At 46.1% G+C, this 27,498-nt stretch overlaps 1 protein-coding gene across 2 annotated transcripts in view; it reads left to right on the top strand.

Annotated features, from left to right (window-relative positions):
* Positions 1–1,731: 1,731 nt before the first annotated feature.
* Positions 1,732–27,498, top strand: part of AATF (apoptosis antagonizing transcription factor) — a 49,199-nt gene continuing 23,432 nt past the window's right edge. For both annotated transcript variants that reach the window (XM_068655946.1, XM_068655947.1), the window contains exons 1-8: positions 1,732–1,875; positions 3,991–4,179; positions 4,643–5,059; positions 5,571–5,708; positions 19,059–19,173; positions 19,449–19,653; positions 20,412–20,576; positions 21,321–21,404. In XM_068655946.1, the coding sequence (XP_068512047.1) occupies positions 1,791–1,875; positions 3,991–4,179; positions 4,643–5,059; positions 5,571–5,708; positions 19,059–19,173; positions 19,449–19,653; positions 20,412–20,576; positions 21,321–21,404 (1,398 nt within the window). In that variant the 5' untranslated portion in view covers positions 1,732–1,790. The remainder of the gene's footprint in view (positions 1,876–3,990; positions 4,180–4,642; positions 5,060–5,570; positions 5,709–19,058; positions 19,174–19,448; positions 19,654–20,411; positions 20,577–21,320; positions 21,405–27,498) is intronic.

Below are 27,498 nucleotides of genomic sequence, written 5' to 3'. Positions count from 1 at the left end.
GGATACTTCCAAGTAACTGTTCAGGTAAGCACTTGTTTCTGCTACTTAGTTTCCTATAGATTTATTTCTCCAGACTCCTCCCTTTGTTTATAATGGCATCTTTTACTCTGGAAACAAAATATCTGTGAATGTGAAGAAAAAACTAGAAGCAAAGCCAGAAAAGATGCACCATGTACTTCTGTTTTGGAGAACTGTCAGTAACAAATGTGATAGCAGCACTTAATTTCACATCGCTGAAGCAATGGCAAACCCACACAATATATAACACAGAGCATTATACCTGTCAGTCACACCATGACAAAATAAATGCAAACAAAGTTGAAATAAAATGAAATACTTGACCACATAAAATCCAAAGGGTTTTGTTTGCAATAAAAATGTGCATTTTCAGTGAACGTTAATTTTTTATAGAAATTGAACTGCCGCATCTTCACAGTTTGCACAATCAGAGGATCCTTGAGAGGGGGGAAAGAGGTGTGTGCTTTTTTTGTTGTTGTTGTTTTGTTTTGATTTTCCCCAGTCTCCCTCCACCTTGGTGCCTCTCGGGGCTCCCAGCCCCAGCTGAAGTTGGCAGGTAGCAGAGCACTGCCGGGGCTGCAGGAGGCAGTGGTAATTAATGATATTCCTCTGCCCTCTGTAGGACAACCGGCTGCACTGAACGCTCCTGCTTCGGGGAAATAAAGCTGGGTCCTGGAGTAACGGGGAAACGTGCGCCACTGCCACCGCTGCCTGGCTCCTACGTTTCTGCATTCTAATTAGAATGCATGTCTGGATTAATTTTTATAGCATTCAAAAGCAGATAAGCAGCGGGGAAGAGCCTTGTGTTGACAAGAAGGGGATGAGCAAGCAAAGCAGCCTGCTCAATTCAGCTCGGAGCCAGGGCTTGAGCCAGTCCCTGGCTGAAGTTTGCAGCTTGCTGCTGTCACGCAGGCAAAGCCCAAGTGCTGGTTGTGCCCAAATACTGGAGCCCACCCTGCCCGCCTCAGCTCAGTTGTTCATTTGGGGATGTGAAATTTAGTCCCACATCTACATCTCCAATGTGAGGTGTTGATTTGGGGCTGTGCCAACCTCACACATAACCATTCACCAATCTCACCTCTAATCTTGTGTTTTGAGGCCACCAAACCCCAAAAAGCCACCAGGAGAAACTGGAAGCAGGCAAAACCCTGAGGGCCTGGGCCTGGTGTCGATGTGGCGCAGGGATCACCCGGCAGAGCTGGGCCGAGCGGCAGCGCCTGCCTTTTGGGTGCCACGTTCGTGACAGGAACAGCGGCTTAAACACAGACCACGGCGTATTTACCACATGGGACAAGAACTGGATTAATTCACCCTGTGCAATAAATAAAGGAATAGCTTTGCATTATGTAACACGACTGTGCTTTTGAGCAGCTAATCACCATTATTGTGCCTCTTGGCTGCAGGGCACCGGGCAAATATTACTCCTCACGCCTCAGAGCGGTACATCGACCATCATTATTCCCATTTTAGCGACGGGCAGAAGGGGAGAGGGGCTGGCTGTGTGGCACAGCACCCCCACACACCCCCACACACACCCCCAGCACCCCTGGGCTTGCTCGGGGGAACTCAGCGTTTATTTTTTGTGCTGATAATTTCTTCCCAAACCGCCCCGCGTCTCCTAACGCGGACATTTGTCAGATGAGGGGTTGGGACAGGGGCACGGGAACGAGCCTCGGGCTCTGTGAGGGGAGGTTGAAGGAGGGGGGGGTCCCAGCCCGGCCCCGCCTCAGCCCCGCCCGCCTCCCTGCCTCCCTCCCGCCCTCCTCCAGAAGATGGCGGCGCCCTTGGCGCAGCAGCTGGAGGAGCTGCTCAACCCCCGGCCCAGCCTCCGCGACCCCGAAGACGACGCGGAGGAAGGTGTGCGAGGGCTGGGGGGACGGTTCGGTACCTGCGGGGATGCGGCGGGGTGGGACGGGCCGGAACGGGCTGGTGCGGGACGGGATGGGGCCGCACGTGGCGCCTCAGCCGGTCCGGGGGGTGTGGGGGTGGCCCGGGGCTCGGGGCTCGGTCCCGGAGCTGCCCCGCGGTCCCCGCTGTGCCCCGCGGTGTCCTCCGGTAGCGGCGGGGGAGGTCGGAGCTCCCCCTGCGGCCCCCCCCTGCCGGAGCGGGGCGGCCCCCAGCACGCGGGGCTCGGGCGGCGCCACCCGGCGGCACCGGGGGGCACCTCGGGAGCGGGCACGGGATCACCTCAGGGAACTGGGATCACCTCAGGGATTGGGGTTATCTCAGGAATCAAGTTTACTTCAGGGATCGGGCCCAGGGGTCACCCCAAGGGACTAGGATTACCTCAGGGTTCAGGGTTACCTCAGGAATGAAGTTTACCTCAGGGATTGGGCCTGGGATTACCTCAGGGTTTGGGGTTACTTCAGAGATCGGGGTTACTTCAGGGATCAAGTTTACCTCAAGGATCAGGCCTGGGGTCTCCCCAAGGGATCAGGGTTACCTCACAGATCAAGTTTGTCTCAGGAATCAAGTTTACTTCAGGGATCGGGCCCGGGGTCACCCCAAAGGGCTAGGATTACCTCAGGGATCAGGGTTACCTCAGGAATCAAGTTTACCTCAAGGATTGAGCCTGGCATCACCTCAGGGACCGGGGTCACCCCAGTCACCTCAGGGCAGCGACAGTGTGGGCTCCTGCCACGGGCTGCGACAGGCCAGGGAGTGGATCCAGCTGGAAATTTCCAGGATAAGAGACAAAAAGGAGCCACGCTGGGGCCGATCTTCTTCCTGGTAGTCCACCATAAACGTCCGTGGCTGGAGGCAGGCGTGGGCAGCGTGACACAGCCCGGGGCTTTCCTGGTGCTGTGGGTACGAGGCGCTGCTCTGAGTGATGGAAGTAGCAATATTCACTGCTGGAAGCAGCAAGTTCATCATCACACACTGACAGACATTGGCTTTAGGAGGTACTAGGCACCAGTCCTGGTAAGCGTTGTGCCAGCTGGCCTCGTTCTTCTGCACAGGTGTAGGAGGTAGCACTAGTGTCTGCTAAGATAAGCCACAGCGCAGTTACTGTTGAGGGAATGGATGTAGCCAGCAGAGACGTCTTCCTGTTTTTAATAATTATGACTTATTTTCAGACTTTAGCATAGTCCGAGACCTCTGGAACAGTCTGCAGAGTGCCACAGGACAGACTGCATCTGCCCCTCTTGCCCAGGTGTTCCTTGGTGCTGAGCATCTTGCCAGCCTCTGGTAGTTGGAGTGACTTGAGGCCACAGCTTGTTGCTTTGATTATGAGCAGATTTTTTTTGCCCCCCCTCCCCTGCCCCAAGCAAGCACTATATGGGAGGCATTAACATTTGCAAACAGGCATTAATAGAGCACTTAGCGATGTTCAGCCACTTGGATCACTCAATTGGTTGAACAAAGCTAACCCTGTAATTTTGCGTACAGGGTGTCTTGCACATGAGTGAAAATAAGAAAGGAATATGGTGTGATGAGTTCCTTTTGCTGGACTGCTCCATTCCTGTGTCCGAGGGAAGATGGGTATGAAAGAGAGCAATAATCACAGTGAGATTATTTTCTCTGCTTAGCCATTCTGAAGTGTTTACATATTTATGTGACTCAGATATGTAACAAGAGGCCAAAGTGCATCAGAATTGCAGTTTTCCTCTTTGAATCTGTAAGCGTGGGGTGGACAAAGGCATTCCAGCTTCACTGAGATCTCCACCTGGAGGACCACACTTTTCATGAGACCCCCATTAAGTTCAGGGGCCCATGGAGGGGCTTGGGTAGGCTTTGCTGGTCTAGTGCTTCTTGCAGGTTCTCTGAAATGAGAGGCAGGGAAGAAGGTGTGAGTATAGGCAATGCTTATTTTATTTATTTATTTATTTATTTTTTAAAAGGCATTTATTAACAAATACTCATCTCTGTACTTTCTGCAGAAGAGGATGGCTTCTTTCTGCAGCTACTTTTTCCAGTTTGAAATTCAGTTCAGTTTAGACATCCTCCTTTTTTTTTTTTTTTTCCCTACAGCTACAGTTGCTAAAGTGATTGACAAATTTGAGGATGAAACTGCAGATGACATTTTACCTGTTGGTAATATACGGAAAAAAGCTTCAGCCTCTCTCTTAGAAGCTGATAAAAGGTATAGTGGAAAAGCTACGTCTCGGAAAGCCTTGCAAGAGGAACTCTGGGGAGATGCTCTGTCTGAAGAAGAACCTGGTAAGAAATCTCATTTCTTTCCCCTTTTCACTGGACTGCTCAGAATTTGATGCTAGCATGTTACACTGAGTTAGTGCTGTCTGAACCGAAATGATGAACCTCAGATCACCGTTACAGGGCAACAAGCAGGTACAATTAAGTTGAGGACCTTCTTGAAGTGCCTTCCTGAAATTCAGGCTATATTTTTGGGCCTGAGGGAAGGGGAGATCCCAGAAAAAAGGTCCACTTCCTCAGACTGAGGGAGGACTGTGAGCAAGTGTACACTAATCGCTGCTACAGAAAATGAGAGCTAAGACCTCTTTGTGGATATGGCCTTGTGCTTCCATGAACTAGTCAAAGCAGGAAGTAGAATGGAGCTTGGAGCTCAGAGAGCTCAAAGCAGTAGCCACTGATGGTGCATACTGCAAAGTGACACATTTTGTTGTTAGGTAAATAACTTTTTTTTTTCTCTTTTAATTAACAGCTGAAGAAACATTAGATGAATGGTACAGTGGCAGTGAAGATGCAGAGGACGATGGCAGCTTAGGCAGTAAAACAAAGGAGAAGCTCAGCAGTGCTGGCAGTGACCAGGAGGATGACTTGGAAGATGATGAAGAGGGTGACCCATCTGCACAGGTCAAGGCACCAAAGTTCAGTTTCCAGAATATCACTGACTTTGAGAAATTTACAGAGGGGATGGATGATGTAGGAAGCAGTGAAGAGGAAGATGAGGATGATGCCAGCATGGAAGAAGGAAGTGATGAGGAGGAACATGAGGATGAAAACCACAGCGATATAGAAGACACCAAAGACGACGAGGATGATGGGGGCGTGATGACGTTCTCAAAAGGACGAGAGACTGAAGACGTAGAAAAAGGAAAAGCGGTGAAGAATCAGCTAGGTTTGTGCATGTTTGCTGTGTGTTGTGGCACGACTTTCACCTTGCTGACGCTGTAGCAGCTGTCCGTGTTAGGAGCCACTTCAGCACGTTAACATGCTGTTGGCGTACTGCACGTGCATGCTACAGCAGCCCCAGGCATTTGCGAATGTTCCGCCAAATGTGCTGTGCAAACTGGTGTCACTGCTCATACAAAATCTAATGTTGTGAAGTGTATTTATCTGCTGGCTTAATTGAGACAGAACTGAATACACTTGTGGTACGGACGGGGACTTCCTGCACTGTTAGTGCTGTGCTGCAGATACTGCTGCTCTTTCTCTTTGGAGCGTAATGCTGGATGCAGTTTCTGCTGATAGATTCTATCAGACCACCAACCTCCATTTGCAGGTTGACCTTTTAACTGGGGAAGCAAAGAGATGATTTTCTGGGATTCACAGAGTTACAGGATTGTAGAGTGGTGAAGGAGCAAGTGCTGTGGCTCACTAAATAATTTTGTTTTCTCTCTCTTGTGAAGCACTGTGGGATCAACTACTGGAAGGGAGAATCAAGATGCAGAAGGCGCTCGTAACAGTCAACCGTCTTCCACAGCCAGATACTTTCCCAGCCTTCAGGAAGGAAGGGGGACAGGAATTTGACAAGGCTGTCGAGAGCTGTAAGTATTCTTTGAACTTTTTGCTTTGGGTAGACTGCTGTAGCCACCATGTTCTCCTGTGAGCAAAAACGTTAATGGGAAAGTGGGGGCTTTGAGCTGCACGTGTCTGTAGTATTAGCTGTTGGTTTGTGTTGCCTTAATCATTAATTGGGTACTATGGAAACATAAAACATAAAATGTTTCCTACCCCTGGCAAAGAAAATGTCTCCTATCACCTGTGTAGATATGTGAGTCTCGTTGATCTGTGTCGGCGGCCTGTCTTGTCACTTACTCAACGTTGGTAAGCCTCAGCTCGGGTCCTGCTGCTATTTCTACTTCACGTGGAGACTGAAGTTTGCTTATCAAATTTAAGTTTTATATTGGGGCTGAGAAATAATTGCTGTGGTTGTTGCTGCTTGGTGCAGAGTTGGGATTCTTCTTTCTCCTGAGGTGCCGTGTGTGTACTGGTTTTGTGCTGGGTCAGTGACTGCAAAGATTTGCCCTAACCAGGAGTAATGCAGCATAAAGGAGAGGGCCTGAGCTGTCAAACCAACAGCAAATATCTTTTCGGTTTGGAGCTCCTTCGTCTGTTTATTTTTTAGGATCACTATTAATGATACTGATCTGACTTGTTGGTTCTCCAATATGGCCAAAAAAATCTGCACACTCCAGCTGATAAACACAAAGTGCTCGGCTTCATTGTGTTATGGATCTATTTAATTTATTAATGCTCCAGTTTATGTGTGCTGCAGTGTGCATTTGATAAGTTTTGACCTAGGATGGCACCAGTTATCATAAAACTGGATTAGGAACTTCTGCCACGATCAAACCTGACCCCGAATCTTGCCCCTACACCAAGTTTTGACTATCATTGTACAGCTTATACCTGATCTGAACATGGTGGCTAATCAGCTTATCTGGAGTTAGAGCAGGTGAGACACTTTCTATTTTAAAGTTAGCTCTGCTGCTTTAAATGAAGTGATTAAGGAAAAAAAGGCGAACTCCCAGCAATACTAAGCTGACCTTTCAGTGAAATGCATGTTATTAATGTATTTAATGAGATGCATTACAAACTGCACCGAGCACCATGTTTCATTACAGGTCTAAAATGCAATATCATTAAAGACCTTTAACAGAAACAATGGTTGACATTTTGATATTTCCCATAAGCAAAATACGTCCACGAACATGGTGTATAATATTGTACCCAGTACAGCAGAGAGGTTAATCTTTCAGGTGCTCAGTACGTTAAAGGAAAATCCACTCTTAATAACTGCTCTGTGATTCCCTGCCCACCTATTTTCATAATCTGGACAGGAAGTAGCAGTAGTTTGCTCAGATATTCCTGATGACCTGCGTTCAGGGTATGTGTTTAAGGTGTGAAGACAGCAAGAAAATAGAGCTGGAGCGATCCGGGCAAAGTTAGCAGAGGAAACACTTGGACTGACAGATGGGAAGTAATGAATTTAGGAACATTCTGGTGCTACTGCACTTCTTTAGTGTTTGCGGGTATTCTGTAAGGGACCACGTTTACATTCCAATTATGTTTTTATTTTTTTTAAATGCAATCTGTATATAACTGTGCAGTAAAGTTGGTCACAATAGTTGCTTTTATTGAATAGTACTGTTGTGGGTGTGACCTGCCCATTCAGTAAGTGAAACTAAGTTCTTATCAAAAAGATGTGTTGTCATTTATTTAAACCCTTTCTTGAATTGATGGACCTCAATTTCTGAGGACAATCTCACTTTTTGTAAATCAGCTTCCAATAAAAGTTCTATTTTTTAGCTGATCAAGGAGCTTGGTGGGTTCTATAGAATAATCTTTTTTTTTTTTTTTTTTTTTTTTTCCTCAATTCTAAACGGTGATGTAGTGGGCAAGGTGTATGTTTCTGGACTCTGAGTTCTCCTCCCACTTGTGTTACCAGCTTCTGGGTAGGATCCCTTTCTCCAGACAGGAAAAAATGGAAATTGTGCACAAGAAGGTTTGAAGATCACTCATTTGAAGATGGGTGTGAGCTGAAGGCAAGACTTTGTAAACACTGAATGTTGAGGTGGTTGCAGGGCACATAAGGTGCTTCAGTCCTGGGCAGGATTTAGGTTAATTGTGACATTGACACTGTCTTGGACTGGATGATCCTGTTCTTTCAGGGGAGCCTCAGCACTTTTTTCCGAATCCACAAAATAAAGTTGGCATGCTTTCCTGCTCTTCATTGAACAGGAGGAAATATTTTGGTGTGTAAAGTCGCAGAAAGTACTTGGTGCCAAAAATTCAGACTCTCAGTTTAAATTGTAGTCTGCTGAAGGCCAGAGGGCACAGAGAGCTCTCAGCACCCTGCTCTGTCTGAGGGCCTGTACAAGTCCCTTGAGTCTCTTTAAAAGTTGCCCCAGAATGCTTTCAGTAGTTTATCCCATTTTATTTCATTCCTCGTGAAATTTCTACTCCGTGCTCACAGGAAGGATGAGGGGTTTGAAATGGAAACAGACTTCCAGGTATTTCCCTCTTTGGTATCTCCCACTTGTGACAACTCTCCATGCAGCTAGTGGCAGCAGCAGTGAGATTTCCTACAGGACTCAGCAGAATGGTGTAAAGGAGTAGACAGCAATGATCTGTGCAGGTTTACAGCCAAATCTGAGCAAAAATGGTAAGGTCGTGCGTGTTTGCCAAATTCTGAAATTGGAGGTTGCAAAAACTCAAGTGTTTAATTTATTTTTGTAATCTTTTATAAAAAAAATAAAAAATGATACAATGTGCCTTGGACAGTCTTGGATTCCTGAGATCTCAGGTTCTGGTGGATGATTTACTGCAAAATTGCTTATAAATTGAAGTAGAAAATGTTTTGCAGACCTGGCAGCTTTCAGGCTTCACACCCATTTGTCACCCAGCATTTCCCTTTGTGTATAGAACAAGAATTAATTAGGCTGCACTGCAGGAAAAGTTTATGGCCATAATTTATATAGGATGAATTTCTGTTTAAAGAGACAGCATTGCTTTGTTTGCACTGTCTTACTTTTTCTTTCATTCCTTTTTTTTTAAATCTTTAATTATATTCCAGATTTTTTTTCCGGTGTCCTTTTTACATACAAATTGGAGACCAAACTGTGTTCTTGGAGCTCGTGCTTATTCCTGCTTTGCATCCACGGAGAAAGTCTGAGTGGTCTTTTAATACTGAAATCACAGTGGCTGCGCTCTGAATGCAGCGCAAATTTTTAATGCACTGCACACGTGAACTCCCACAGCTTACGTTCCTGAGGTGCTGCTGCCTGGAGTGGTCTGTTTCTCCAAGATATATTTGTATTCTTTTGCACCATATCTTCTAGTCTAGTCCAGGGCTTGAGATGTTGCCTCTGTTTGGGGTCTTGCACGTTCAATTAATGTTTTTCATAATCAATGCAAGTCAGAATTTGCAATCTGCTCCTGATTTGCACATTAAAGAGACCCATTAATTAAAAATTCCAATCCCTGGCATGTTCCCGCAGGATCCTTGCATTATTTACATAGAAAAAGAGTGCAAGGTGTAAGTTTCTGCGCTGTGTCTCTGCACAGATTGCATGCCTGCCATTCATATTTCCGTGTCTGTTTTCAGAGGGGAAGAAGGTTAGAAGTAGATCTCATGAAAATGCCACAAAAAATTACCTCAAGGGTAAGAGAGAGTCAGAGCAGGGGTGGAGGCAATGTTGGTGAAGCCATGTCCAGTGTCAGGAATTAAACAGCTCTAGGTCTGGGGCTTGTTATGTTAAATCTTGATTCAGTAACAAAAAAAAAACACAACACAGCTAGTTGAGGGGCGGGGGGACAGCCAGAGCTTTAAGAAATGATCTCTCTCAATCAACAAAGACTGGAAGCTGTTGTACGTGTATATGCCCTGGGTAGCTGTGGTTCCTCAAAGGGCTGTGTAGCTCTGTTCTATCTCCTTTAATTGCTGTCTCTTTACAGCTGTGGTTAAAAACACTTGGCTGGGGATGTTTCAGTGACTAGTATTTTGACAGTGATACTTTATATTTCACAAAAATAAAAATGAAATTGGAATAAAGTGTTATTTTCAGTTTTAGTTGGAGGGGTGAGTAAATAAAAGCATATGGAAACCCACGTGAGTCTTGTGGAAGGCAAGATGCTGATGGGCATGGCCAGACTTTAAAGTGATAAGTAGTTGTATATTTTTTCATGTATGTCCTTTCACTTCCCAAGAGTTAAATAGGTCCTTGAAATGTAAACTACCAGTTGAATTATTATTTTTTGTCTTTGACTTGTCTCTCAAACCTGGAGTCCCAGGTTTCTCCAGTGTAAGCTCAAGATGAATCCATTTGAAGCAATGGAAAAAAAAAAATACCAGGTGTGGTAAAAGGTAGATGGGCAGAGTCTGTAAGAATGAATTTGCTCATGAGAGGAACAAAGGTGGTGACAACAAATATTAACTGTTATTTACACTTTGTAGAGCTGTGGAGAAGTTATGCAAAGGTTTGTGATCAATAAGAAAATAAACCTGAATAAAGTGAATCAGATAAAAAAAAAAATCAAATGAAATGCTCCGCGTGCTTGCAAGGCCATTATCCCCAAACCTGCTTGGGTTATTAATGTGCTCACTGAGCCTCAGCTCTGCCTGGCAGCGGCCTCAACTTTTCAGCACAGCGCCTTGTCTGCTGCAAAGAGTGACAAAACTGTGCACAGCTCTTAGGATTCTGCTGAAAATTGTGTACTTTTTCCCAGGTCACAGTGATGTTGGGCTTTAATCTGTACCCTCTGTAGTCAGGTGTGTACCTTCTTTTCCTGATGGCTGTGATGTTTCTCTGGGTTGTTCATCCAGGGACATTCTCTGCTGAGAGAAGGAAGTGAGTGTGAACTCCACGTGAAGTTTGCAGGAGGCAGCTCGCTCTCCACCCCGTTACTGCAGCCAGTTCCTGCAACTGGAGCCAGTTGCTGGAGAACCTAGGTTGCACATTGATTTGTTATTTCCTGAAGGCATTAAATGTACCAGGTGCTGCAAGCCAACGGTTGCTCTTTAATTACATTTTGTTGAAAAGTGGAGCTAAGAGGTGCACTTAAAAAAATTTGCAGGACTTGCCTGTAAGGGGCTGGGTGTTTGGCACCTGGGAGAAGCTGACTTCTTGTTCTGAGCAGTGCGCTCCAGTCCAAACGCTTCAACTTCTGTAACGTTTCTCTATGACTGCTTTACACTGAGTGTCTTTACTTTCTGCTGTGTTAGTTCTGTAATGTTTTGCTGAAAAGGGACTCGAAACAGATTTTGTTTGTTACCTGGTTTATCTGGTGGTTTTTTATGTTCTCAGTGTCTTTAATGGAGGTCCTTTGCTATATTCTGTTACTCCGATTCTCATCTTTTTAAAAATATATTTATACACACGGATGTATTCTCTATAGCATCCGTGTAAGTCATGTCCAAGAAGCTGACTAAGCATTGACTAACTTAGAATAAGATCAAGTCTGCTTTAGATACTGGAGAGCCTGGTGCACGTCCTGTAGGAGAGGCTGTGTTTGATGGAACGTCCTCCTCCAGCTGTGCTGTGTGCTCTGGGGGGCTCGCCCTCTGCCCTGCTCCCCGTTGGATGTCATTTTCATGTCTAGTTGGAGACAGGGCATCGTGTGAAATGTGCTTTATCGATGTAGGCTTGGGATTTTTTGGAGAAGCCCGCGGGAATCAGCTGCCAATAATTTTGTCATAATTTTATTGTCATCTCAATGGATCGCTTCTAACAGGGAGGTGCAGCCGTGTGGACATCTGGAGAGGATAACGCCGTAACACGGGGCAGGGTGGGTGGCACTGGGCTGTGGGGAGGAGCTGAGGCACACACAGATCACACAGAGTTTCCAGAGGCACAGAGCAGTTACAGGATTAATTGGTGCTAGGCAAGATCATGGACTTAAATATATTCCTGCTTTGAAGATTTTACAGGGAGCCTGCGCAAATGTGTGAGAGCAGAACTGGGTTTCAAGCCTGAGTGTAAATTATCATGATCAGATCTAGCCCACTTAAAACTGGTAGTTCATTTTAATTGAATTGTATTAGGCTAGACACTTTATGAATACAAAAGCATCGTGCTTGTCAATTCATGCAGGGCTGAATTTGATTTAAATGCATGTGGATGCAGGTGTCCCCAAATTTCACCTTTCCTCTCTGATCTAATGAAGAATCTATTCAGCTCTTTGTGGGACTGAGCCAAAGCCTGTTGACGTTAATGAAGACTTTACTCTCAACTGAAATAAATGAATGAATCAGGCTATATATATTTTTTTTCACTTTCTGTTGTGATGATCCCATGCTCTGGAGAGCTCTTGCATTCTGCGTGTGTGCCAAGAAGGAAGAGGGAAGAGATACGAAGTGCCAAACTTTAGCCAAAGGCACAGATTGCACTTGTAGGGCTCAGTCGGGCAGTGGGGGGTGAGGTGTTGTGCGTGGCAGTCCCAGTGCAGAATTTGGGCTGTGCGAGATACCAGGAAGGTATTTTATGGCCTGTCCTTGCTGCCTGTGAATCGCTCAGCAATTCTGTGTGGGAGGTAGCGGAGAAGCACAGGCTATTTATTGAACACGGAGTTTGGGGCTTTTTTCAGAGGAAAAAACACTTGCCCTTCTCCACTGATTGTCAAGGCTGTTAGCCTGTGGTATTTCGTCTTTTTGAGCAGAATTCGTGTGTGCTTCCCTTGTACAGATGGGCTAAAATTGAAAGGCTCCCGTTTTATAGGTTATCTCCAGAGCCATATGTGTTGGCCACTGGGAGCGTGCGAGGTTTATTTTAAAGCTGTCTTAAATTCTCGTGCAAGAGCTGGTCGGAAAGTGTGTAGGTGTTGGCCTGAGACACCCGAACTCCAGACCATGGGATTACACACTTCAAGAACATCAAATGGGTTTGCCTACACTTGAGTTTCTCTAGATAATTAATAGCTAATTAAATGGAGTTCAGCTAAATACTTGTGCATGTTGGTCTGTGTACTGCACAAACACGGTGCAGGGAAACAAAGGCTCATGGAGCATCCAGACGAGCGTGTGCGAATGTCAGCTAACTCGAATTAATTGGCAATTGGTTACCTTGAGATGGAACCTCACTGCTTGTCATGATAAATGTAATTAATGGCCTGGCGTTACGTGGGGAGGTCAGTCTGGATGGGCTAATGTTCCCTTCTGGCCGTGGTATCTAGATAGCTGAAATTTCACGTTTCCTCTTCTGTTCCCATTCTCGTATATGTTCTTGGGGACTCCTGCCTGGCAGAGACTGGGATGCGTGGTGTCAGCCTCTTTGCATTTACAGTAATGTAAAACATCAGTTCTTATAAATCTCATTTCTGCACGCCCCGTCCCTCCCTCCTCTGGCTGATAGCAAAAGATGACGGTTGAGGCGAGTCAGTAGAGCATGAACTTCGTGGAGGGGTTTCTGTCTCTGCTTTCTCAGCTCTCCCCCTCCCCCAGCCCCTGCTAATAAAATCCCTGAATACCAGGCCTTTTCTTCCATTGTAGCATCCAGTTATTTTCTTTACTTTTAGCAAACTCATCTGTGTCTGATCCTGTTGTTCTTACTGTCAAATGCAGTCAGATCGGAGTGAAAGGGAGCAATTGAGTACGTTCTGCAGCTCTGGGAGCCTATGAAAGCGGTGTGCAGGATTGGCTCCTTTGTGCTGAAGGAATAAAATTTTCCCCTCTGCAGAAACTTTTGCATCATTTGCATTCCAATGGAAGCAGCAAATTGGGCCTTTGGTGTGGAGCAGGGCTTTTTATCGCAATCAGCAGCAAAGCCGGCCTTTTTCCTCCCCTCAGTTGATAAGAAGCCAGGAGCTCGGTGTTTTGGGAAGGGCGAAGGGAGAGGTACTCCCATTATTTCCCAAAACAACCTGGACAGATTTACAAGCGCTTTGTGCTCGGCTTCAGCTCAAGTCGATGAGAAACGTACACGTAGCGACGTCGCCTTGGAAAAAATCTGATAGTGCTCTGCTGCCACAGCAGCCAGCCTACAATTCCGTCTGGGCTGGCCTCGTAGCTCCTGTCTCTTAAGCTTCTGGGGCACCAAGACACACGGAGGTGCAAATCTGAAGACTGCCTGCTGACAGTGACAATCCTGCTGGTCCGTGGTGTTCCTGGTACTCGGTTCTGCGGTGGGAATACCAGCAGGGTCCTTGTCCAGAGCCCCGTGCTTGGGGTGCGGTACCTGCAGGAATCCCCCCGCCTCTCCCAGGCTCCCACCACTGCTGTGCTGCTGGGAACACGGAGCCAGCTCCAAAAGTGCTCCTGACAGACTTCAGAATTATGATACAGTGGAGCTGTGGTGTAATTCTTTGTTGGAGAAGTTAGAGGCCTAAAATGTTAAGGCTTATTGTTATTCTGAGTTGATAATCTCTGCCTTGCTTTAATAATTTTTCCTCATGCCTGGATAGCCTGCGAGTTGCACAATAATCACTCACACAGCTTTGTAATCAATGCCCAAAGTAATAGGATTCCGCTGGCCAACGGCAATTAATAAATTTGTGTCTTTTTTAAAACACTAGCAAGTCGGGCCTGAAATACGACTGACTGGCTTTCCTCATTTGCATATTTATTGCAGTGGAAAAATTCTTGCCGAATGATTGATGTTGAGCCTGCCTCTTGAATTCCAAACAGCACATTATTATGAAATGAAAAATGCCGGCCATACAGTTGATTAAAGTTGAAGACAGTGGAATCGGTGTTTTTTAAGATTGTGGGAGAATTAAAGGCATATTTTAATAGATGTTGACAAGAAGTGAACTAACAAAAGCAAAGCAAAGGATTTGCTTGAAAAGATTTAATCAAACGTGTTTCTTGGGGGATTAATTGCTGGGGATGACTAGTGCAAGTGGCTGGCTTGTGGATTTGAATGAGAAGTATTGTTCTCAGGCCAGCGTATCGAGTGCCGCTCTGACCTGGAGTTTAACTCCTGTCCCCCGGTCGTCTGCAAGCAGGGAGAATTTCCCCTCTTCATCTGAGCGTCGGGATAAATACGTGTGCCCGATAACGATGCTTTTTGTTACTTGCAGCTGTTAAAATAAAGCAGGTTGGCTTCGCCTCCCTATTTACGTCTACACAACGCGGCTGCGTGCCGGCACCGTGCCCGCGGGGAGGGGGAACTCCCTGGTCAAGCCTTGGTCCAGCCTTTCGTCTGGTCTGAGGAGGTCTGTGGAAAATGAAAAGCTCGCGTGCCAACAATATTCCTGTGGTGCCAGGTCCTCGCATTTAATTCAGGGGAAAAAGTCGTGAATTGCCAGCTTTGGTCGGGCTCTGAATTTCCGCCGGTCCGTAGGCGGATGGCCCAGCAGGGCCCAGCACCCCGTACTGGTGTGCAGGGACAGGAGGCACAGCGAGCAGTGCCCAGTGCTTCCAGTGCCTGGTTCTTCGGCGTGGCGGTGGTGTCATTACCAAAGGCAGTGTTTCCCACCCTTCCCTGTGGGTCGGGGAGGGTAAATCTCAAAAAAAAAAAAAAAAAAGCAACGTTTCTCTGTCGGTGCTCTCTTTTACTCATGAGCTTCCCAATGCTGCTCGTTCCCAGCTGCCTTTCCCAGCACTTCTCCTCCTGCGCTCAGTGGAGTGAAACCCTGGGAGTTTTGCCCCAATTTTCAGGATTGCATCCCTGAGTGCCGCACTCTGCACCCCCAACCCGAACCATCCAAGCCTGCTGGGTGGAGGCACGCAGCCAGGCAGGGAGGAGCTTGCCTGGCGGAGCCCTTTTGGGAATCCCACTGGTTGGCTCTCCATGAATACCTTGGATAACGTGCCCTCGAGGCACCTGCTTTTTTCCACTGACTCGAAGCGTCTCTGCGTGAGGCCGCTCCCCGCTGCTCCCCGCCAGCTGCTGCTCTCCGCAGCTGCTTGGCAAGACGCAGCGAGACCCCGATTTTAGAGGTCACGGGAAGGAGCGCCGGGATTTTTCTGCACAGGAAGCTGCCTTGCTGTTGAAGGGCTGGATTTACAGCCACGGGAGGGGTCCAGAGGCCATCACAGTCACAATTCCCTGCTGCTGGGGTTTTGGCAGCAGCGTAGGTGCCCTCCGTGTGTGGTGGGGCCGGGGCCCTGCAGCCAGCCCCGTACCAGGGGGGTGCCAGCAGCAGAGCGGGGTTGTCTGTAAGCACTGGCATTGACAGAATTGATTTTTGTGGGTTGAGAGCAGCAGGACAGATTTCATCTCTGGTGGGTCTCCTGACACTTTGATACATGGCACTGCTATCCCTGAACGGAGCTAAATACTCCAGGGCTACTCTCTGGCTGGGTGAGGGGATGTATAAAATGAGAACGTATGAGGGAGTATTAAGAGAAAGGCACACTTTGATTTACTGATACCGGCGCCCAGCTTTTGTGCTGGATTGATATGCTGTCTGCTGGATCTGGAACAACTTTTTCACTCCTCTACACAAAATGAAGGGGCTCCCGTGGACTCTTCAAAGTGACTCCTACAAGTGAGCGTCTTGCCACAGCGGCTCTGGAAGCTGCAGCCAAGCCCCGCGTGCTGTGCTGGGGGAGCAGCCTGCAGGGGGATCCGCTCAGCATCCCTGCTCCTTGCCCAAAGGGCAGCTTTAGGAAAGGTTTCACAGAAGGAGGGTGATGTTGTCCTGGGGCTTGGTGCCCTCTCTACGCGTGGGGTAGGAATTGGCTGGGGGATCATGGTGTCTCACACTGGAACACCACGAAGGGCTCCAGCTGCTTTTGGGTTTAGGGGCGTGCTGAGCCACCTGTCCTCAGACACACAGCCTGCTGTGCTGGAGTGACTCCTGGAAAGGGAGCTGGGGTGAGGTTTGTCTCACTGACGACTTCTGGTCCCACGTCAGGACGGGTGGTGAAGCTGTGAGTTGTGCCGAGGCGCTGTGGGCTTTGTTCTGCGAGCAGAGCAGGAGGCAGAGGCCTGGTGGCTGCCTCAACGCGCCGGTGTGCTCGGCAGCTCCGTGTTTGTGACTTTTCTGTTTAATTGTCTGTTTCAGATGAGGAGCAGCGTTAAAAGAAATTATGTGCTGGGGGGAGGAGGAGAGCAGGAGGGTTAGTGCCTGGCTTTCCTTCAAGATGACAGCGTGCAGCTATGGAACGGTTCGCTCTTACGCTGCCTTCGTTCACAAGTGGGTTTGGGCTTCTCCCCAGCGCAGGCGGTGTAAAAGCAGACGAGGGCATTAGAGGGAAGCGAAGGCGAGGAGATGGGGAAGCAAAGAGTCCCTCCAGGAATTAACTGCGAGATGGGGAGGGCTGGGCTGGGGGGGAGGAAGGCAGGGAGGGCGACACTTGGCTTCGACGTTGGGTTTCCAGCACACTTAAGCACCCAACGGTAACAGCAACGCCATCCGGTAATGCTGTTAAATACCCAAGAACTGAAAGCAGGAAATTACCCAGCTGTAAGAGGCTCATGATGAAGCCACTGTCTGCAATAATTAGCCCTCCCACCTGGTTAGACACATGGCCATTGTCTTCCCTGCCCTCTCCATCCCCTTCACTCTAAATAAAATTGCTTCCCATCCCCACTTCTCTTGGGGTCCGTATCTCAGAGCCTGGGGGAGCTTGAGCCTGTCTTTATTCCTTGCCTGCTCGCCGTGGCCCTGATATACCCCAGAAGAGCTGGAGTGCTACTCCAGTTGTAATTGACAGGATCAAAGCCGCCTGGGGTGCATTAGCACTGCTGCTGGAGGGTAGGCAGCGGGTAGAAAATAAACAGTTTGGGAAGCTCTGGGGACATTTAGCTGTGGCGCAGGCAGTCGGGAAGGTTTTGCTGCTGTAAGCTGTGCAGTCAGGGTGGGGTGGGGGCACTTCTCTCTGCAAATGCTGCTTGAGCTCAGACACGTACAACAAATGCAGTTTTAAGGGCTTTTGTCTGTCTCGTGGAATTGTTTGGTGCTGGCACGCGGCTGTTGTACAAGTACAGCAAACCCGATCTGTTAATGGGTTACAGGAAGAGCTGTCGGAACGTATCTGTAAGGAACCGCGGGCCGGGGGAGGCTGAGTCCAGCTGCTGATCTGCAACAAAAATCTGAGAGCGTCTTCTCCGTGACAGTCCTGTTACAGAGGCCAGGCTGTGATTTATCTGAGGACGGTGACAAGTAGGCAATATCACAGTGGTAACGCAAGGGAGATTGAGACCTCCGAATGTCTGCGCTGATTTCTTCTTGCACCGTGTGTTTGTAGCTGATGAAGATTTGCTGTTCATTCTGCTCATGAGCTCTGTGTCCTCCGGGAAAACAAAACAAAAAAAAAAGCAAAAAGCAAGTGGTGCAAAGTTCCCTCCATCCCATTACGCTGGCTACAAAGCAAGAAGCAGCTTTGGGAGCTGAGCAGAACAGCCCCATTGGCTTCACGTCAGCGTAGGAACTGGCAGAGAAGCTGCTGGGAAGCTCCGGGGTGCGTCCCCCCAGCCTGCAGGGCTCCTCCTGGGCAACGTACAGAGGTGGTGCAGGCCTGGACAAACACTTGCTTTAGATCAGCGTTCTGCAGGGAGGCTTGTTGGTTGCCACACAAGAACTATTTCTGCAGAACAGATGCTGCAGCGGTGTGCAGGTAACCCTTCCCTACAGCTCGCTGCGTGTCCACGGAGAACATGAGATCGTTGAACAGAGATTGTTTGCTCTGCACCTACACAGACACAGGAAAACTGCCAGATATGTTGGGTAGGCAACATCAGAACTACCGTCAGGATTTGTGGCCTGTGTTTCTGCTTTTCTGATCAGAATCCTCTCATCAAACTTGCCAGGCCATTGTTTAATTTTGCCTCGTAGATCAGATCTTGCTACATTTAATTTTACTTACAATCTAATTTTTATACCTCCTGCGTGGCGAGCACAGCGGCATGGAAACCAGCAATAGTCACAGCCCTGCAGGAGTTCATTTTTTCTTCTTGCTCTCCCTCCTTCTGCTCCCTATACCATGCGCATTACGTACAAGAAAGAAAGGGGAGAGGTCAAGCCTAGATGGGACGTGTGTGTATACACATTTTCCCTTGTGCTGCGTCATAATATTTGACTGGAGCTGGCATCTATCACAACACACAGGCCAGAAAAGAGTTAGTCAGCAAAAAGGTTGTCGTGTGTGTGTCGTGAAACCCTTCTGCACGCATTTCTGTGTTTCTTCAATGTGTTAATCCTTTAGGCTCTGCAGGCTGAATGTTTGTCAATGAAACATTAGATCAGTGTACTCCCGCTGTGCAGCCAGGCAGAAGTTCAGAAGGCAGTCCCCCCTCCCTCCTGCCCTCTTTTTCCAGAAAAGAAGTGCTCTTTTTTAGTGTGGTGTTGTTTGACATTAACAGTTATAAATCAGCTTAAAGTTAAACTCACAACTACTTAGAGAAAAACATTCAGTTTTACGCACAATAGCTGCGGCAGAAATTCAGCGAGGTCTTCACCAAAAGCAAAGAATCTGTGGAAAATCCTTGCTTGTGTCTCTTGCTCTGCAGGTTGTAAAGCTGTGGAGGCGCTGCTGCGGGTTCTGGTGGACATTCAGGATGAGCTCCTTTATCAGTACCCAGGCACGAGGCACCTGGTAGATGGAAAACAATCAAAACCTGAGAGGTGAGTACAAAACAAGACGAGACCTTTCTGAGTCCTTTGCAGTCCAGCTAAGCAGGAAAATGCACAACTTTCTTGGGTGACAGGCACGCTAGACACATGAACATTTACGTTCCCTAGCCTGTTTTGTAACCTCTGACAGTGGAGAAGGGGTTACACCGTGCCTCCTTCCCACAAGTATCACCACGGAGTGGAATGAGCATGGGTTGTAGTGGAGGGGCTGTTAAGAATCCACACGTTGCTTTACACAGGGTGTTTAGTCTGTGTTTTTCTTCTAGCGATGACGAAATTCCCAGCAGTAGCGATGAAGAGCAAGTGGTGGAAGCTCAGGAGAAGAGGAGGCGCCTCCCCAAGCGAAAGCTGACGATGGAGGACTACCCGGACTTCCTAGCCAAGCGGTACGCTGACTTCAGGACGTACCGGAACAGCGTCCTGCAGAAGTGGCACGAGAAGACCAAGCTGGCGTCTGGCAAAATGGGCAAGGCAAGTCTCTGCATGTGCTGACGTGCTTGCCGTTAGCAGAGGGCTGTGGCACAGCAGTTAATTTGGAAGTCTTCTCTTACGGATATTCCAAGCTAGGCCAAGTGTTAGAGCAGTAAGAATGAAACACAGAGGTACATTCTTTTCCCCAGCCTTAGTGGAGTTTGGAAAGAATCTTAGCTCTCAAGTTTCAAAGGCATTAGCTTCTCTTCTCTTTGTTTTGAGGGGATGGGCAGGAAAAAATTTTCTCAGGGGAAATGGTTTCCCAAAGTTTTTTACTGTCCTTTCGTGTAGTATTGCTTTTCTCCCATCTCACCTTCACTGGTCTCTAGCAGCGAGAAAGTTCTTTGAAAATGCAGCTTGCTGATAGCAGGCTGCTGGTGTTTTACCAAGGAACTGGTAGGGGTTTCTGTGGCCCTCCTCCTCCACAAAGTGTATACTTTAATACAATGGGTAATCATTTCACCCTAATGTCCCGGGTCTCCTAGCGTCTGTGAGTTAATATTAATCATCGAGAAGTTCATCTGAACCAGAACAGCAAAAGCATTTTATTAAGCCAGGCCTTGGATTGCCTCAGGTTGGGAAGGGAAGGAGAGAGAGAAACAAATAAAAAAAATCCTAGCAAAAATCCTGCAACAAAGCCCAAACCCCCTCCTCCTGGAATGCTCTCTGCTTATCCACTGACATGGAAAGATAGAGGAACACTGCTGCCTTGAGGAAAAGCTTTCTGCATTATCTGACACTAGTTAATGTTGTTGCAGGGTTTCGGTGCCTTTGAGCGTTCAATCTTGACTCAGATTGATCATATTATGATGGACAAAGAGAGATTGCTACGGCGGACACAGACCAAGCGATCAGTGTATAAAGTGCTGGGAAAGAAGGAACAGGAATCTCCTCCGGTCCCTGAATCTCTGCCTGAAAATTCGGTAAGGGTATTTTGTTTATGTAACCCATCCTGGGGAAGCAGTGAAACTCTGCAAAACAATTAGCTCGAGCCTTTAGCAGGTAATATCCCTGTTTGGGAGAGATTTATGGAGGACCTATCTGAGTGTTGATTCGTGTAATGTAATGGCTAACAAAAAGATGTAGACATTTCAATTCCATTTTTATGGCGTTTGCATTATCTCCTGTGCCAGCTCCTGACAGGGGAAAACAATGTTTGGGCTGTGATTGTGCTGTAGGAACTGATGGTCACTAAATCAGCTTCTTGAAGCAGCAACTGCAAAACTTTGTTTTTACTCTGGAGTTTAGAGTCTTTACCCAGAAAATCATACTGCATGTAACCTACGGAGTATGGTAGTAGTAAGTCTGTTATTAATTTAGTATTTAAGAATGAATAAATACTCAATTCTGAGAGATCATGTAGAGTTACTGCACTTGCAAGATATATTTTTGCCATTACATTAAAAATATCTGTAGTATTTTGCCAGAAAGACTTTGTATAGTCCTATTTATTTCCCAGTAAAGGTGTCATAAATCTGTTTTGACATTGGCAGCATTTCTGCCTTGCCTTTAAATGTATTCCTAGTCCTTAAAAGCTTGTTATGATGGGAGCTTTTCTCCAGTTTTTCGGATCTTCAAGTGTTTACGAGCTGCTACACATGAACTCATCAGAGTTGGGGACAGAAACATGCACGTACGAGCCTTCAGTATTTCCTTTGTGCTTCTAGGAAGTCCTTCCCCAGACTGATTCCAACAGGCACCTGAAGGACATAGATGAGGAAATCTTTGATGATGATGACTTCTACCACCAGGTAAGTGGCAGTAAATCCGTGGTGGTTTTAACATTTACCAAACCAAGGCAGTCAGTTCTGTGGTCTGCATTTCTCTGATCAGTCATCTCTTGTAACATCTGAAGTCTCTGGAGATTCCCCCAAGGATTTCACTCTCCACTTTCAGCGTAGTGCTGTGTGAGCTCAAACTTGTGTTGTGGATGTAAACTGACTGCCGTTACTGGAACTGCTGTGCTCAAGTCAGGGCTGCAGGAGAAGGCCTGTGTCTGTAGTTCTCACTGGTGAGCATTGCTACGCAAGAAAAAAAAATCACTGAATTCTCCAAAGGTGACCGTGCTGCTGTGGGTAGAGTCCAGTTATGAAAAATGATTCGAGTAGATTCTCAAAAGCACCTCAGTTACTCTCATCTCAACCTAAATCATCTCATCTACCTACAGGATGAAAAAAACTGCGGGGCTTCTATAGCACTTCTCTTGGAGTTGTGCCAGGTTGGATTGGGGCCAGCTATTCTTTTTATTTGCAGAATTCTTAGAAATGAGCAATCTGCACCAAGCATGTGGAGGCTGAAGCTTAGGGAAACCTTGTGTTTGTAATTTATTTAATAAATGACAGTGCCAGCTTTATAAAATACTGAAACTGCCATATGTTGAGGAGTATGATTCACTGTAAGTCGTACTCCAGTGCATGAAAAAACTAGTTTTGCTCTGATGATCTACAGAACATTTTAACTTCAGGACTAAACAAATACAATTATATCATTAGAAAGGCAGAAATTTCTGATCTCAATAGTTATTAAAGTGGCTAGCAAAGTGTTTAGGCGGTGGAAAAGAGCTGTTGCCATGTGGCTGTGCTCTGATAACTGATCTGCCCAGGAACATGCAAATACTTTCAAAATTTGGGATTTCATGTTCAGAGCCAGGACTAAAGAAGAACAAAATGAGACGTTAAGTTGGTGATTCTTGTCTGTGTTTTATGGGTAGGAATTACAAGGAAATTCAATGCAGCCTTTTTTTCCCCCTCCAAGAAAGTTTTCAGCACGCTTCCAACTACTGCTGTTGCTGAAGTGTGAGAACATTTTGCACTAGACTTCAACTAGCGTAGAATAAGGGCAATTCTAAAAACCTGTTGAGTGTTTCATGATTGTGAGGGACCTGCTCGGGGCAGACTGCCTCAGGGCCAGGAAGGTGTTCCACGCTCGCTGTTCTCCACACCTGTGCACTTACTGTAAAACAGCTCTGCCAGTATCATGTTTCACAGGTGAGTGAAGATGTTGGGATCATCTGCATGGGCTTTAAAATGGAGATTGGCAGCAGGGGTTGAAGAGCCCCAGTCTGTTACGCAGAGGGATAACGCTGACCTAGAATGTGGGGGCCAAGTGGACCTGAAGCCCAGCTTTGAGGTTCAAGTGGACCATAAGAACACAGAACTAATTAAGGAAGTATAATAAAACAGTGAAGTGGTCAAGGAGAAATAGCTGTGATTGGCAGTCCTTGGACCTGTGCTTACTGGCCACGCAATGTTAAATTTTTTAAAGAAAATAGCAATAGACAAATGGTCCATCTTCCTTTTTAATAACTTTAACTTCGATAAATCCTCACTTCAGAATTATGACTAGTCACAGCTTAGCTTTTCCCCTCACTGGTTAATTGGGGTGCTGGGGTTAATCTAAATTAAAACTTAAACTAATAGAGGTCATTGAGGGAAGAGAATCACCTGAGTAAAACAAATGGGTCTGCCAGGCACAACTGTGTCTTGGCCATTTCCCAAGAGGGAAGTGGCAGCAAATTGGAGTTGTTTCAGCATTCGGGAGAGGTGAAGGATGGGTGACACCAGTTTAATGTACGGCACCCCCGGAAACATTCCAGATTGCATTCCTTGCTGTACCAACTGCTGCCTCCCGCGCGCGCCGAATAGGAGCAGGACCAGCCAACAACATCTGGCAGCACAGCAAGGAATGGGTGCAACTTTCGAAACCCCATAGACTCTAAATATGGTGCTTAGCCTGGTGGAGGCTTTAATCACTTACTACACTTTGGCAGCGGGCTACGACAGCTTATCCTAGCCTCGTACATCACGCACAGACATCTGCTGAGCTGCGAGGCAGCTACACATTCATTTTCCTTTCTTGCCTTTTTTTTTTTTTTCCCCGTCCCTCCCTCCCTCCCTTCCACCCTTCTCCTCTCCTCCCGTCCCCAATATGCTTCCTGGGAGAGATGATCTGTAAAGATTACTGCTTCATTGTGTGCAAGTAATTGTGGGGATGCCAGCCCCTTGACAGACACCGCGCAGCACCTGTTCCACTGACCTGGTTAATTTCTTCTGTTGAGTGGGATTTGGCAGAGATTGGAGCTGAAGCCAATTCAGTGATAAGGCTAAAGAAAATGGCTGTATGTTTTCTGTCACCTCCCAATTAAATTGGTTTCATAAAGTGCTTTCCTTTATTTGTCAGGGTGGTAAGCTGAAGCTGAACATTGCATTCAGAGAGGGTAGAGTGCATTACAATGGAGCGCTGACAATACGGAGAATGTGTTTTCTTTCAGATGGGTCATAACTGAGCAGTGCTTTTGTGTGCGCGGGTGTGTGTGCATGCATGTGTGTACACGTACAAATAAAATGTAGAAAGGGAACTCGGTCTTCAGGAGCAATCAGCAGCAACGGCTCTGATTGCTGGAGCTGAGGTGCTCAGAAACTGACCTCTGCATAACACTTATTGCAAAGACTGCGTCCATTTCAGTGGGTGCTTTTTTCTTTCTATTTAAATTTAGGTACAGACTTTTTTAGTATTGCTTTCATTTTTCTGAAAAACACTTTATGATTGTTTATTTTGATTATTATTTAGTATCAAATAGTGTGATTTATTAAAGGTAAAAACTTGGATAAGAAGGACATGAGACACCAACTTCCTGTATATTTCAGTGTGAAATGAAGTAATTAAAAATGAACGAGATCTGATAAATGTGCACAAATTAATTAAAGTAGCTCTGCTGTTGTGTTATAGATTATAATCCAGAGCTCTATAATGAGAGGAAAGCCAGAATTTCTTGACCTGGTCTGGTATTTGCTGGAATTCACCATCTGGGGCTGGTGGAATTTTACAGTGATCCAGGATTTAACTCTGCTCTCACTGCTCATCCCACTTCACCTTTCCCCACATTCCTCACTTGTTTTAGAAGCAGTCACAAGTGTTCTTGTGGTGGCCCATGTTGAAAGGTAATACATGGCCAAACTGAATGCTGCAAGTGCAACGTTTTTATTTAGGTTGCACTGGATGAGCGTGGTTAAGTTGTTCCAAAAAGATCCTCATTAGTGACAGCAGTGAGAGGCCAGACCCCATTTCTTCTAAACTCTCGTGCATACATGGTTTTCAGGAAGAAAAAAGGCTAAATTTTCAGAAGTCACATTTATGTAGAATTCATTACAGCTGATATTGCAGCATTAAGACTTAAGATTCCAGCCTGCTACCCAAGAGCTGCTGGTCTGCCATGCTACAGTGGAGATTTTATTATTAGTTTGAAATACTCTAGTAAAGGAGAGTGGAAATTGGTTTATTTCCAACAGGAATTAGGTTAGTGCTCATGTGCTAAGCGTTCCGCCGGTCGCAGCTCTTCCCAGAAAAAAAGTTCATCACCGATGGCAGCAGGTGTGCCTGCAGAGAATTAGGAATCTGCATAATCCCTGCTCCCTCTGCTCTCCTGCTCCCTCCTCCCCTGGTTTTGTTGTATGTCCCCGCTTTTTATAACACCATCAGTCACATTTGTGATCACCACAACTTCCAGAAGCTAAGCAGAGCTGCAGGGGATGGGGACCTGGAGTCTTGCAGCAGCGATGGCAGCAGTCTGTGGGGCAGGACTGGCACGGCGCTGGAGAGGACTGCCCTTCTTCAGCTGCTGCCTTGTGCTGCAATGAACTCTGTGTCTGAACTGAACTCTGTGTCTGGGATTTGCTCCCGGGCTGGGTGAGCTTACGTAGTGAGAAGTCGTGCTCCACTCCTTGTTTATACCATAATTATTTAGGAAAAGAGTTGATGTAGAAAATTGATTTGAGGCCTTGTAACTTCATTTTTGTTCCTTGGAGGGTGGCACTGCATGTGCCTGCCCTCTTCTCACACCCTGTGTGAAAGATGGGGTGTTTCAAAGTGAGGAGGAGATCTTGCTAATACTCTTTTTCCCAATTTAGCCTTCAGAATTCCTCCTTTCATCTGCGTGACCACAAAATGCATTTCTGACTCTCTTGTTAAGATACTTGTAGCTCAATTTGTTTCTCTGCTGGGCTGTACATCTTCCCAAGTCACAGCTTTGTAACATTCTTTACATCCTTGAGTCCCAACCAGGAGTAGGCCTAAAGTAGTTCCTGGGCACATAGTGTGTTTTCCTCTCTCAGGTATTTGATAATGCCATAAACAAGTAATTACTAATCTAGTGAACTATTAAAAGTCGATCCTGGTGAAGAATAGAGAGAAGACTGGCTTTCTGACAAGCTGGTTTACCTTAATTAAACTGGTGAGTGATTAATATGGACAGCTGATCTTGTGTCTTTAATTAGATGCATTTAGAGTTTTGTGTGAGTAAGAGATGTCTCGAACCATCCCACAGGTTAATGGCAATACAATACTCTTATCACGGGCATGTATCTTTCAAATGGCTGGGTAGATGGTTAATAACACGTTTTAAAGCTTGATTTGAAATGTCTCTTAATGGGATATCAGAAAATACGCAAGTCAATGCCTATTTTATACAAAACTGAATTTCAATACAATATTTTTTAAAAAGTGACTGTCCAGAGATTTCACCTCGCAGGTTAGATTTTTACATTATAAATCGATTACAGGAAATTGTATATCAAAAAGTGTTTTGGGGAGGATTTAAAAATGCAGTTTGAGATGCAGTACAAAATTCCTCTGGCACTGCAAGAAATCCAAATGGTGCTAAGCTGTTAATGTGTGGCAGCTCAAAAGAGGAAAAGAAATGTCTTGTTTCTGTGTCAAAGCAGAATGCAGTGTAAAATGTAAAAAGAGACCTGAAACAGAAGCAACCTTTTCATTATTTATGCTGTTTACAGTAACTGTACAGTGTACATATATGAAAAAGAAGGCAAAAATGATGTGATTTATCATGTCTGTCCAAAGAATAAAGAAGAGAAAAAATATAAAGTATTGAAATTACGTTGGTAAAATGCAGCTCTGACAACTTTCTGTTCAGAAGTGGAGTGACTTTGCACTTTTACCACTAAAGAGGAAAAGCAGTTGGTGTTTGTGGTCTTACTTCTTCACTTGGACTTGGCAACCTGTGCTCAGCTTCTCTCTTTTGATTTCCTACAGTGATTTTGTTATAAAAAAAAAAAAAAGCAAAAAAACAACTGCTTTTTAAAAATGATCGGAAGATAACTTAATGATAACACCTTTTTTTAATGTGACACGTAATGTTACAGCTCTCTGAGACATGCTGAAGGTAATTTGCTTGAGCTTTTGAAAGGATTTTGTGTTAAGACGTCAGGGTGCTGTGAGTAGACCTTCATGCCACAATAATTGTTTGTTTATTGTCTCCAGTTACAGATGCACACGTAGCTAGAAAAGCCCACAGAGGTAATTTGCAAATGTTTTAGAGTTCCTCACTAATAAGCAGAGTGGTTTTTTTAGCCAAGGGAGTGACAGTGCTGTAATAAAGGTGAGCAGCTGCTGGTAAACCTGTAGTCTGGGTTTCTCACATTTTTCTCATTGTTTCTAAATCCACATACAGCTGCATCTTTTTTTTGTTGTTGTTCCTATTGCTTTCAACAAACGACTAAGCTGGCAGAAACTTTACAAGGTTCTGCTTTCCCATTGCTCTGCACAGTTGTTTTAAAATGAACATTGTTGGCCCCTTATTTGCCATTACTGGTGCGGGGAGCCCGGCAGGACTGCTGGGACTGCCTCGTACAGCAGCAAGCACAACGAGTCTCACCTCCCCTCATACCTGACTTGGTGAATTCAAAGCCAGCAGTGCCACTCGTGAGACAGAGCAGGTGGCTTTGATGCACGGTAGCAGAAATGACCTGTGCCTTTACTGGCTTCTTTGAAGACTTTAGTAACATCAGAGAAGAAGAGTTTCTTTTGTTCCAGTTATATTTAGTTTACAAA

Source organism: Anas acuta, chromosome 19 (assembly GCF_963932015.1).
Source record: "Anas acuta chromosome 19, bAnaAcu1.1, whole genome shotgun sequence".
NCBI lineage: Eukaryota > Metazoa > Chordata > Aves > Anseriformes > Anatidae > Anas > Anas acuta.
Note: the sequence above shows the minus strand (reverse complement) of the source record. Positions and strands in the feature narration are given on the sequence as shown.